The sequence below is a fragment of the Lolium perenne genome, chromosome 6 (genome assembly GCF_019359855.2).
Source record: "Lolium perenne isolate Kyuss_39 chromosome 6, Kyuss_2.0, whole genome shotgun sequence".
Classification (NCBI taxonomy): Eukaryota; Viridiplantae; Streptophyta; class Magnoliopsida; order Poales; family Poaceae; genus Lolium; species Lolium perenne.
The window spans coordinates 270,729,676-270,742,251 of NC_067249.2; the positions used below are offsets into that span (position 1 = coordinate 270,729,676).

General features: G+C 48.9%; 1 protein-coding gene across 1 annotated transcript in view; it reads right to left on the minus strand.

Moving 5' to 3' along the window:
- Window positions 1-1,594, minus strand: part of LOC127326725 (uncharacterized) — a 35,886-nt gene extending 34,292 nt beyond the window's left edge. Inside the window, exon 1 of the mRNA XM_051353511.2 lies at window positions 440-1,594. Coding sequence (XP_051209471.2) covers window positions 440-1,388 — 949 coding nt within the window. The 5' untranslated portion in view covers window positions 1,389-1,594. The remainder of the gene's footprint in view (window positions 1-439) is intronic.
- Window positions 1,595-12,576: the final 10,982 nt, after the last annotated feature.

Genomic DNA, 12,576 nt, shown 5'->3' on the forward strand with positions numbered 1-12,576 from the left:
GGTGGGCGAAGTTGTTCATGCCGTGCTGCTCTCGTTCGGCAAAAACATCATACAACGCTCATTGAGACGCCATCGATTGGGACGTGATATCCCTCTATTTTTTTGTAATATCATGGAGATGCCATGTGTGGAAAAAGAGGTTTGCTCCGCATGTGACGGCGTTAGGGCCACGTTGGCTTCTGGTTCCACCAATTCATGCTCCCTATATCATCTATGGGGTGGGTGGACGGTTTTGATCCCATGGGTAGCTAGCCATGTGGCTATCTGGCTATTTTCCATATATATATATATATATATATATATATATATATATATATATATATATATATATATATATATATATATATATATATATATATCTATATATATGCAAAATAGACGGAAAACATAGTTGGTTAAACCAAGATTTAGAAATTTGAAAGGAAGTGAACAAGGGTACCTTTGCCTCGGAGAACAGCAGCATGCAGTGCATTTTGTCCATTTGGTCCAGAGTATGAAAGAATCCCTTTGCTCTTCTCGTAGAGTGTTTTGGCGATGATTTTATTTTCTAGTAAGATGGCTAGGTACAACGGAGAAGTACCATCTTGCGGAAAACTGGCCAATTCTGGGTCCGCCTCCATGAGCAACTTGACTATATGGTTGTTCCCAGCACGGACAGCCTCATGCAGGACTGTCCATCTTCTATTGTTTTGTTTCTCCAGAAGTGCCTTGACTGTGTTGGCATCGTTGCCTCTGGCAAGATCGACCAGAAATGTCACCATTTGGGATTTCTCTGCTCGTGCCGCACAGTGCAGGGGCGTATCTCCGTTGTTGTTCCGCACGAAGAGGCGCTGTACTGCCTTGCTGCAGATGAGGCCAGGGCCATCTTCGACCAAATCTTCCTCGACGCTATTGGTGGCCATAACATGGAGAAAAGTGTCGCCGGCAACGGTGACCCCGTCCAAGAAAGACAGCCGGAGAAGTGCTTCTTGGTCGTGAGAAGGTTGCTGGATAGCTGAGCTTCTGGTGGTCCCGTTGCTGGAGGTTGGACGGGGTTCCGGGTGAGGAAGCGCTTGCCGTTTCTTCCATGAGCAGCAACAGCATCGGATTCGGATGTTCCCGTCGCTGGAGGTTGGACTGGGATCCCCGTTGAGAAACGATTGCAGTTTCTTCCACGAGCCAGAGCAGGCCACCGCAAGCAGCCCGGGATCCATGACCACGGGCGCTGAGCGAGGATTGGGTATGGAAGTCTGGTTGCTTAAGGCCGCCACCACTACCATGCTCCAAGTATCTTCCTTGCTCAGCATATCCTTCAACTGCTGGCAATGGTCGCGGCCCGTGGCCACAACCATCTTGGCTTCCGTTGTCACCAGCGGAGGTCCCTCCCCGGTGCTCGAGCTCGACGCCATCACCAGCGCGGCCGAACCGCGGCGCGGTGCAGATTTGGTGACGGTAATGGGGATCAAAGAGTATTAACCAGGGAAAGACTGGACCGCAACGTAGTGGTGCACGGTGCGGCCGAGGTGGTGGATCGAAGCTGCGCCGGCGGAGGAGCCGTGCCCGTCGATGGATTTTGGTTGGGAGGAAGAACGCACGGGGAGCCAGCTAGCCGGGGAAAGCGATGGAAATAGTGCAAGCAAAGGCAGTGACGACTGGTAGGGAGAAGGGGAAGGAGACGACCGTTTACTAGGAGGTCTCTCATAATAATAATCTAGGACCCCAAGAGCATCTCCAGCCGCGTCCTCTAAAGCGTTTCCAAAGAATTTTGAAGCGCGCCGGACATATTTTCATTTTTAGTCGCGCGTTCCAAAGGATCTTTCCATCCGGCGCGGCCCTATATGTTGTCCGGAGTCCCGAGCCCATCCCCGCTCCACAGGGACGCTCCGGGGACACCGAACAAAGCGAGAAGCGAGGCGGGAAGTGGCGAGCCCGACGCGTTATTGGCACACGAACAAGTTTAGGGGGGCGGCGTTTGGGGGACGCGGCTGGGGAGCGACGTCCCCAAACGCGGCATGAAGGAAACACGTCTCCCAAACGCTCGATCCGGCGTCATTTGAGGACGCGGCTGAAGATGCTCTAAACCTGTTAAAAAAAAAGCCTACCAATACTTTTTTTTTTTGCGAATTCAGGGAGCTTTATTACTTACTCGACAGGGTTAAACCTGGGTTATAATTAATCCACATGGATGCATTCGTCGTGTCAAATCAGCTCTTACAGTTAAAGAGACGTGCCTCTCCTGACGCGGCGCCTGAACCAAGGTGTGAACGGACAGGACTAAATGCGAACACACAGAGTAGCACATGGCATTATTAGAGCATCCACAGTGTGTGGATGGCCAAATCCGACAAAATGCACTGTCTGGCTTCCGGGTAGCGAGAGCTCCACAACGTATCGGTTCCAAATATCTGTAGTATATGGTCCCACTGCCAAATAAAAAATGATATTGATTGTCTCCACCGGTCGCCACATCAGCCACTTCACGCGAGTTCTGATCCCAGCCATTGATAGTTTTTTTTTTTTTTTTTTGAGAAGTAACCACGTTCATTCATTAAAGCAAACAGTACAAGCACACACACGGAAACCTCAGGAAGGAACCGGAAAAGGATACACGTCGAGGAACAAATGCAAAAAAACCCCAACAAAGGAAAAATAAAGAAAAGCTCCTGTAGGACCCCGCATCCATCGTCTTCTCCAACCGTCGCCGGATCCGAGCGAGCACCATCGCCGTTGCTGACTTTACGAATCGAAGGAGAAGCTCCTCGCAGACGGAGGAGCCATGAGCGTTGGGGCGCGTCGACCGGGGATCATCCCCATGCTGCAGATCGGATCCCAGGTCCGCCGTAGCCATTGATAGTTAAGAAAGATTAGTAGTATTTTATTGCATGGAGAGAATTTGGCACCTACTTGTTGCGGTTTTTTTTAAATAATACATTTTTTTAATTAATTTTCGGTAATATTATGCGTTTTCAAAAAATTTCAAAAATGTGACTGGGTCGGCAGCCAGAAGGCCGATCGGCTACCAGAGTGCCGATAGGGCCGTCGGCCGGATGCGTGAGTAAGTGGCAGCGCTGGTCGGCCACCAGGGCGTTCTGACAGTCGATCGGCCTGCTAATCGCCGACGCATGCATGATCACTGCACCGTGCTTAGCTTAGGGTTTAGGGTTCGTTTTCCCGTCTCTCCCGCCAACCGTTTTCCCGCCAGCCCTTCTACCACCATCTTTTCTCCCGCCAACCTTTTTCACCATTTCGCGCCAATTTATCTCGTCGGCATCCTATAAAAACCGAACCACGAGTTAGTTTCGAAGTAGTAGTATTTCTCTTCCAATTTTTTGCTGTCATGAGTGTGCCTTGCTCGGACCAGGACTTTAGGCCGCGGAAGAAGAAGTAATCAAGCTTGCCCCCCCCCCCCCGGGATTCGACTGGAGCGTTGTTGGTGTGGCGATCTTGCGAAGGTGAATGAGTCAGAAGATTTCTCTGACAAGTATGGCATGAAGTTTTTCATGTGTGCCAACTACGATCACGATGCACCGGTAAGCTCGTCGTATCCGAGGCCTCCGGTATGTTGTTACCATGGATAATAAAGCTATTAGTCGTTTCATTTGTGTTTGAAATAACGCTCTTATTATTTTCACAGTCTCCTCCGCCACTCTCCTCGTGGTACCATTGGATTGACACAGAGCAGCCTGAGTGGGCGGCCCAAGAGATTAAGGAAAGGCATCGTCGTTCATGGGCCAACTTGAAGGAGGAGGGGGCAGAAGAGGCTCAAAAACCATCACGAGGAGCAACGACGTTGGCTTGATGACTGGGGGAAGAGACTCGCGGAGGAGGAGGCGAAGTTGAAGGAGAAGGAACGGGTGCGCAAGGAGCTCCGTGAGGCGGAGAGGCTGAGAAAGAGAGAAAGAGCTGCTCAGACGAAGGCCGTGGAAGAACGTGGCGACAAGACTGGAAAATGGCCACACTGGACTCAGGACCACTAGATTTCTGTGCTAATAGCGATGTATCTTAATTTTAGTTGTAGTTCAGCGGTGTATCTTTATTTAAGTTGTAGTGTAGCTTTGTATCTTAATTTCAGTTGTATTGTAGGTTTGTATCTTTATTTAAGTTGGACTGCAGCTTTGTATCTTTATTCAAGTCACATTGTGCGTTGATGTATCATTTTCCCACATAAAAGTTACTGCCAATTTCTGCGTACCAACAGTTCTCACCAAATTTTGCCGCCCCAGATTTCGCATCAATTTCAGCCGCCAAGATCTCCCGCCCAGAAGTCCCACCATTTTCTCCCGCCAAGAATTCCCTTCATTCTTCCTCCTCGCGTCTTATAAAACCCCTCGTCATTCCTTAGGTAAAGCCAAGAGTATTCTCCCCAATATGCCTCCTCCTAGCGATCGTAGTTTCAACAAGTATATGGCTGGACCTTTTATGTCCTCTGCCTGTTCAGTTATGAGTGCTAATAAGATAGATTATGTCAAAGATCTCGTCACTAATGTGACCCTCCTCGTCGAGGTAGGTAGGCTTTTTTCTAGCCACACAGGTATGCCTGGTCGAACTCTGGTGGAAATACGGCAAGAGCTTCTGAGGTTGCAAGTAAGGCTTCACAAGCAGAAACCCAGGAATGAGAAGGAAAGAGAAGACCTTGCAAAGCACCCAAAAACTTGGGAAGAGTCGAGCGAGGACTCTGATGATGTCTATACGCCGAGGAGCAAGGCAAGGAGCGATTCCTTCGTGAAGGGCAATCGAGATGCCACCTCGAAGGGGAAGACCGCTGAACAGGCGGACGTCGACTCCGACGACGACTTCACGCCTAGGAGCAAGGCGAGAAGCGATGCCCTCGCGAAGGGCAAGAGCAAGTCACTGGCGGACGTCGACTCCGACGACGACTTCATGCCGAGTAGCAAGGACAAGAGAGCTGCATCGGCGAAGGGCAAGAGAGCTGCATCCGCCAAGGGCAAGAGGAAGGGCGTGTAGTGTTTTTAGCGTTTATTTCAAATTGTATCTTAATTGTTGCTAGTACTATTGTATCTTCATTTCAGTTGTATCTTAATTGTTGCAGTTAATTTAGAAATTAAACATAATGCGAACTAATAGTAATATATGTCTCACAAATGTTTGATACATAGGTCATACAAAGGTCAAACATCAGCCACGGCGTCTGGGCTGTCATGCTGGTGGTGTAGGACGCGGTGTCCACCCGAACCTGTCCGGGGCCCGGATGTTACGAGCAGGGATCCAGGACCTGGACTCGGGGTCGTACTTCGTGTCCTGTGTGGGATCTTGTGGAGGAGTCTGCATAATGCTCCAGGTCTGCTGCGTGATGTAATCCTCCATGTTCTCAGCATCGTGATCACCTGCTCCCCATGTATATGACGACGCAGTGTGGCATGAAACATAAGTCATGTCGAATTACACAGTGTGTACATAGTATGGAGCGCAGTAGATAGAACAATACATACCCTGTTGCTGAGATGCGCCTCCTCCCATGTAAGGAGTCTGCTGGTGCCACCAGTAGTCGAAAGCAGCCTGCTGCTGCTGCTGCTGGAAAGCGTCGAACGCAGGCTGGTGATGCTGCTGCTGAGAATCGCCAAAAGGAGACTGCTCCTGCCACGACGAACCTCCAGCCTGGTCAGGAGGTGGTGGTCTGGGCGTCGCCATCGGTGTAAGACGTGGACGTGGATCCTATCGGTGAGAAGCCTGCGGACGCCGCTGCTGCTGTGTGGAGGGGCGCGGGGACATGTGTGACGCACGGTGCTCAACGACGTTCGAAGTACGGGTGCACGTGATAGCCGCGTAGATTCCGCGTAGCTTCTCCTCCAAACGCCTCACTCAGGACACCTGGTGCTCCCGCGCCAGAAGAGGCCCGGTGGATAGGGAACGCGAGTATCTACCGAGGTCCTCCTGAAGATCGGCTGTCAAGTGAGCCTGCAAAATCATGGTAGTATTTAATACGTATGACCCAATATGTAAATGCTCGGTGTATTGGATAAATAGAAAGTACGTACCGCGTGGTGTCGAGAGACCGCTGTGGACTGACTCGTATACATATCCTACATAGTCGGCGCAGGAAAATCCTCCTGGTCAAACGCCGGGATGATGCTCAGTCGTGTCGCCGTCATGGACCTCTGCAAGTATGCGTTGAACTCTACTAGATCAAATTGCTCATGATGTGGCCAGACTCGTGTTGTCGCACTACCCCACTCAGTAACGTACAGCCCAAGTCGCTGAAGCCACCGCTGCCTTGACTTGCTACTACCCCTCCTGTTATAACTGAAATCGAAGTGTGTGTTAGACAACCCAACTTGTGCATAAGTGTGACTATTGATGAACAATAGGTAAACTTGCTTGTGGATGTGTTCCGGTAGAGGTGCAGTCGGTGGCGGAGGATCGACCGACTGGCGACGACCGAACTGCCGCATAACCCTCTGCTGGGCCATCTTCTCCACGGAAACATCGAAGATGATCTTCGCCTCTGTAAACCAGTATGCGGAATCTCTATCGCAGAGGATAAAGATCCCGCCATGGTATCTTGCCTCTGCGCCTGCTCGTGTGTACGGCTCCCAGATCACCGCCCTTTCATCGAGCAGGTCAAACTGCTCGGTGAACGACGGGTAGCAATTCCTGACCTGGTCGTGAGCAAAGCGTCTTTGCGAATAGAACTAGTTAGTTACAGCCTACTATACACATAAACAAGGAACAATTTCAAACATTGCACGTACCTTCCAACGTGTCCAAAGTGTCACGAAAATAGGCATGTCGATACGATCCGCATCAAACAACTCGTGTGTACTGAAAGGGCGGCCACCCTCTATGTCTGGTCATCCAATGGGGAATCTCTCCCACGACCACAGCTGCAATAATATTAGGCAGCCAAGAAGTGACAAGGGATTAACTTGTCAATGCCAACAAGTTGTAGACTAGGGTTTTGTTGGAAGTAGAGGGCAAGTAGATCTCGAGGGTTTCAGCCGGAAAAGTACTCGACTGCTTATAAAAACTAGGGTTGCGTGAACAATGATTCGATTCTCTCTTTGTCCCTCGACTCCCCCTTATATAGGAGGCGGAGCCGAGGGTTTCGTATTACAGATTCCGGGAGACTCTTTGAGTTCAACCCGTGAAGTTACAAATCTCTTTATTCCTAATACAATTCTATCTTTCCTTAATAACTAATTGGGCTTCCGATCTTCATATTCTTCGACTTCATGAGCCCTCAATAAACCCCGGGTACCATCTTAGGCAGGCCTATTGGGGATGCCTATGTCAGTAGCCCCCGAGATTTTGCTTGAATCAGAGAATCAGGGAAAATCTCCAACTTTACAATTATCATATAACTTCTTCGAGTTAACACATATCTTTAATAGAACAATCATATGTTGTACAGGGATAACGGTAATTGGGGCTAGTTCATCTGACGGATCAGGTACTAGTTAACTGCTCTTGTGGCAATCTGCAAAAACCTACTTCAAGATCACGTCCCTGGACATGATCTCGGGATACTGGCGTAACTCGACATGTGCCGCTTAAGGTCTTACCAGATGCCGAGTTCCAGTCATGTTTTATCGGGTACCTAACGCGTCCGTTAGGATTTTTCTTCGTATCTGTTGATACGGAAAAAAGTAGCAAACCGCCGTCAGAGACGGTGCCACGCTGCACAGGACGGATCCGGGGACTTACCTTCGCAAAGTTTTGCGGCATTCAGAGAATATTCGCGACTGAGGCGCTCTGAGAATATATTGTCGAGTGCCTTTTTCGGCTGATGGAATAGCACATTTATTCGAGTCAACGGATGACTTGTATATTTTTATCTTGTCCTCCCGATGGGAGTATATGAAGAGTTATTTGTATAACTCGAAATATACTCATCATGCTGTTTCTAAATTCATCGGGCACGCGAACAGCGTTCCCGATGAGAGTAGCCCCCGAGGCTACAGCCAAGTGCTTGGACTTGGTTGTAGGCTCACCATTTTAACGTCTTTTACTGCTATATTGTCATCTTTTTCGGGTTCTGCTATCTTTCTCGGGTGCGCGACCAGCGCTCCCGATGGGAGTAGCCTCCGAGCATATGGACAAATGCTTGCATTTGATCATAGGCTCTCGCCTATTCTTTCTTGCCATACTCGAGGTTTCTTTCTTTCGAAAGTAGCCCCCGCGCATTTGATCAAAAACTTGTATTTGATCAAGAGCTCTCGAAATTATCATCACTTCTTCATTATCATCAATCTTCATAACACCGCAGTCGAAATTTTCCTTTGCTAAAGTGACATCAGTGCTGACGATAGCCACGACCACGGTATCGGGAAAACGCGAGTTCTGTCCTGTCGCTGACCCGTGGACCCAAAGCCTGCAGCACTTTGACACGTTGCGCAAGTGGGGGACACACGTCCTCCGCTTTTTCTGGCACGCGCACTGTAGCACCTGTCCAGTTCCTTCATGGTGAAAATATATTTTTACCCCTTGAGCCACGTGTAAAGAATCAAATCCATTCTCATGTCATCCAACGGTGTGTCGATTCGCAAGTTGTCTATAAAGGACCTTCTTCTTCCTCCGTTCTCCCCTTCGCTGCGCCGCACCTCTGCTTCTCTCTCTGTCCAAAATCCCCATTGCCGAACACGCTCCTGCGCCCGTGCTTACTTCCCTACAACAGTCAATCCCACTGAATGCCGCCGCGGTCAAGGCTTACCAAGCACACCTCCCCCATGGCGACGGAAGACCTGCAGTTCTCCGAGTGGGAGAGATCTAGGATCTCCAATCAAGACATGAACCTGCTCAAGAAGCTCGGGTTCATGAAGCAGGAGAAGATGCTGATCTTCCCCGGCGAGGAGAGCTACCCCACGCCGCGCATTGGATACCGGGTAACCTTTGTTGACCACCTCATCCGCGGCTTAGCTACTCCGATCCACGAATTTCTTCGTGGATTACTCTTTATTTATGGTCTGCAACTCCATCATCTTACCCCCAATTCCATCCTTCACATTTCCATCTTCATCACCCTCTGCGAATGCTTTCTCGGGACCCCTCCTAACTGGGGCATGTGGAAACGCATATTCCTTGTCCGTCGCAACAGCTCCCACACCACCGCCTATAATGTAGGTGGTGTAGTTATATGCGTCCGCCTAGATGTCGAATATTTCGATGTCAAGTTCCCTGACTCTGTTTAAGGGTGGCGCAAAAGATGGCTTTATGTCCAGGAGGCATAAAATGACGCGCAGGAGTACAATGTCGCTCCTTTTGATGGTGGCGAGAAAATCGTTCATCGTCGTTCGTGGGACGCTGAGGCTTCTGATGAAGAAAAAACGGCGACAGAAGCACTTATGAAGCGCATCCACGAGCTACAGAATACCCGAGGCAAAGAATTGTCGGGTATCCAAATTACCGCCTATTTCCTTAGGATTAGGGTGCAGCCCCTACAGGCTCGCAAAAACCCTATGTGGTTATATGCTGGCGAGAAAGATGTCGATCGCCTATTCAAAGATCTCTCTGTGAATGATTTGGAAAAGCTTATCCGACGTGTTTCGTTGTTAAGCAAAAAGAAAGATTCAATTCCAACCTCCTGCGGCGTGGAACCATACAGTGGCACCAACGCCCTCCCCAAGGTAAACTATTTTTGCCCTTCCGAGTTTTTAACCTTTGTCGACGACTATTTTGCTGAATTCCCTGGTATAACTTATTGTCGACATATCTTGTCATCTTGTAGAAACATCAAGTTTTATCGTCTCTTCCTTCCCTTCCTGAAGGCGGGGAAGTCAAAGAACGAACCGTCGTCACCGATGATAACCAAGGCACTTCTTGCCCTGAAAGTGAAGTTGCGGGTTCTCACAAATCCGCGGCTTCCTCTCAAAGAGAAGTTGAATCTGAGGCCTCCGAGTCTACGCACTCTCTCCCTTCTGCTGCTTCCCCGAAGAATAAGAGGAAAAGGGAGGATGTCGAAGACTCTGGCACCTCTAAAGCGGGTAAATCCCCTGCCGAGGAGACTTCATCCGAAGAAAAGGGGAAAGCCTTCAACCCCTACGACGATGCTCTTGTTAGCTCGTAAGTTCATGTCGCCTCTCATATTTTTGCTATATTGCTTTTTCTGTGTAATCTCATACTATCTTTGATGCGCAGTGGCGACGAAGAAGAGGACCCCATTGTTAATGTGATTGCTCCCACGAGTACGTCACATACCTTGGTGCTTTCCGAGACTCGCCCTGCTACGGAAGAAACCTCGCCTCCTCAGCGGGATATAGGGAACTTGACTCCTCCCGGCAGCCCATGTGCCCCTTCGCCGAAGAGGGCGAGGGTTGAACCTGTCGAAGGATCAAACCTCCTGCCTGGGAGTTCGTCGACTCCCTCTCTGGATGATGTAAGTGGCCTTACCACCCATTTTTATTGCTGGTGAGCTTTTCTTCTTCTGGCTTTCTTATCCCTTTTCGATTTCTCAGCCTCTGATGCAACAATTTATTCGTCTTGGTACTCAATTTGTTGGGTACCGCGACCATGCGAATAGTTTGAAAGGTACTTCTCTTATCATTTCCTTGTCGAACAATTTTTTCCTTGCTACTCTGTTGTAACTTTTGTCGCTGTCTTTTGCCAGAGGCTCTCACCAAAGCTAATAAGTGTGCTGATGATCTTGCTCTCGAGCTCACGAAGAGCGAAAAAGCTCGTGAGAAAGCTGAGCTAGACGCTGCCTCGGTTGAGAGTCTTCGAAAGAGACTCCATGATGCTGAAAACACCTTGAGTGAACGCACAGCCCAACAGCTCGCTCGTGAAGCTGACATCGCCGCTCGCTTAGAGTCGCAGAACCGACGCTTTGTCAGTAAGTACCAGTCACTTTCCTCGAGTTGTCTCTAACCTTATTTTTGCGGATGCTTATTAATACTCTAGAATTTGCTTCAGCAAGGAAAACGAGCCAGGCATATGAACTTGAGAAGCCGGAAGATGACCGTCTCCTCGACGCCCTTTCTCTCCTTGAAATTTATGGGGATGAAGTGCGCCAGAACATCTCTGATGCCAAGGCGGCATTTTCGCGGCTCTTCCCCTACTTCTTCCCGAAGACAGATGAGCCCAACACTTTTGCTGCGCTTACCAAGCGCTTCATTCCGAAGGAAAATCTTGGGTTAGCTCTTCGGCAAGAAAACCTGAAGATTGGCGTTGAAGGCACCATCGCTTTGGTTGCTGAGAGCCAACAGCACGTCGACTGGACGAAAGTTGGTGATGTGAAGAGTATGGATACGAAGAGGTGGCAATCTTTGATTAAGGCTGCCAAGCCGAACTCGAAGAAAATCCTCTCCTTCCTCGGATACAAACCAACTCCTTCCCCTAGTGCTTCAAAGCCAGAGGTCAAGTAGACCATCTTGTCCCTGATTTCTTTTTCTTCCTCTTTTGTTAGTGTCGCCGTAGCAGCTTTTGCGACAGTCTATCATTGGTTCACTAGGAACCCTCAATTTTGTAACACGCATGTAAATATTTCTCAGAAATCAATGAAGTTCTAGTTTGCCAAGTTATTGATGTCGACATTTTCTTTTCCAATTGGTTTTTGACAACTACACCATGGCTCCTCGTTCCTCGGATACCTTGCCCATGTCTTCCTTCGTGAAGAAAACTTCCGTTGATAATCTCAACGAAGATTCTTCGAGTGCTGAACCTGATCAGAACTTGAACGAACTTTGACAGCAGCTTCAGGCGATGAAGAAACAAGCACTTGTAATAATGGAGCAGTCTCGAAAGTCATCCGAAAAAGAGAAACAAGCGCTTCAACAAGCCCAGGAAGCCTTAACTTTAAAAGAAGCAGTTGTCGCCGAAGCTGCACAGGCTACCTCCCGAGAAGATTATATGCTGCAATTGATGACTGACGCCAGCCTGGATATGGCGGGTATGCTTCTCCAACTTTGGGTCCTTTTGCTTGCATGCTAATTACCGCCCATTATGATATTTCTGTCAAATAGGTTCTTTTTTGGATGCTGCTGCCGAAGACCAGCGGGTTGATGCGAGATCAAACGCACTTATCAAGCTTGCCCTGGATCATGGCTCCACCTTTTGGGCTATACCTGACCGTACTCGCCAAATCGTCAGATTCCAAGATCGCGCAGGCCAGGTCCGGCAATACCTTGATTTTTGCACTAAAACTTTGGCCATGGTCTATAATGCTATGTTCCCGCGAAATATTCAACCCAAGACACTTCCTGAGCTGATGAACAAGTTCAAAAACGCTCAGCAGATCCATGGTTTTGTAAAAGCCCAGTTGATAGCTGGCGCCAGATTCGCGCTGATTATGCTGCAGATCTGTCACTCGAAGTTGGAGATGACCAAGGTCGTTGAAGCTGTTCATACCAAGTTGAAGACACGGCAGAGGTTCATCGACAAAATCAATGAGAAAGTGACACCCGTGGCCGAGGAAATTATTGATGACCTCCTTCGGATGGATGCTGACTTTTTCATGGATGGCCATTATGCAGATTTCATGGGCGCGTCTGCCGACGAAGACAGAGTCAACATAGATGACCTGGTGTGTCGTGAATAAGGGTTTGTTTGCCCTGTCGAAATTTTTCCTTGTAAAGAGGCCCTGCATACAATAAACCCTGTGTATGTTGTAGAATAACTTGTCTGTTTTTTTCCTTTCTTACAGCCCCC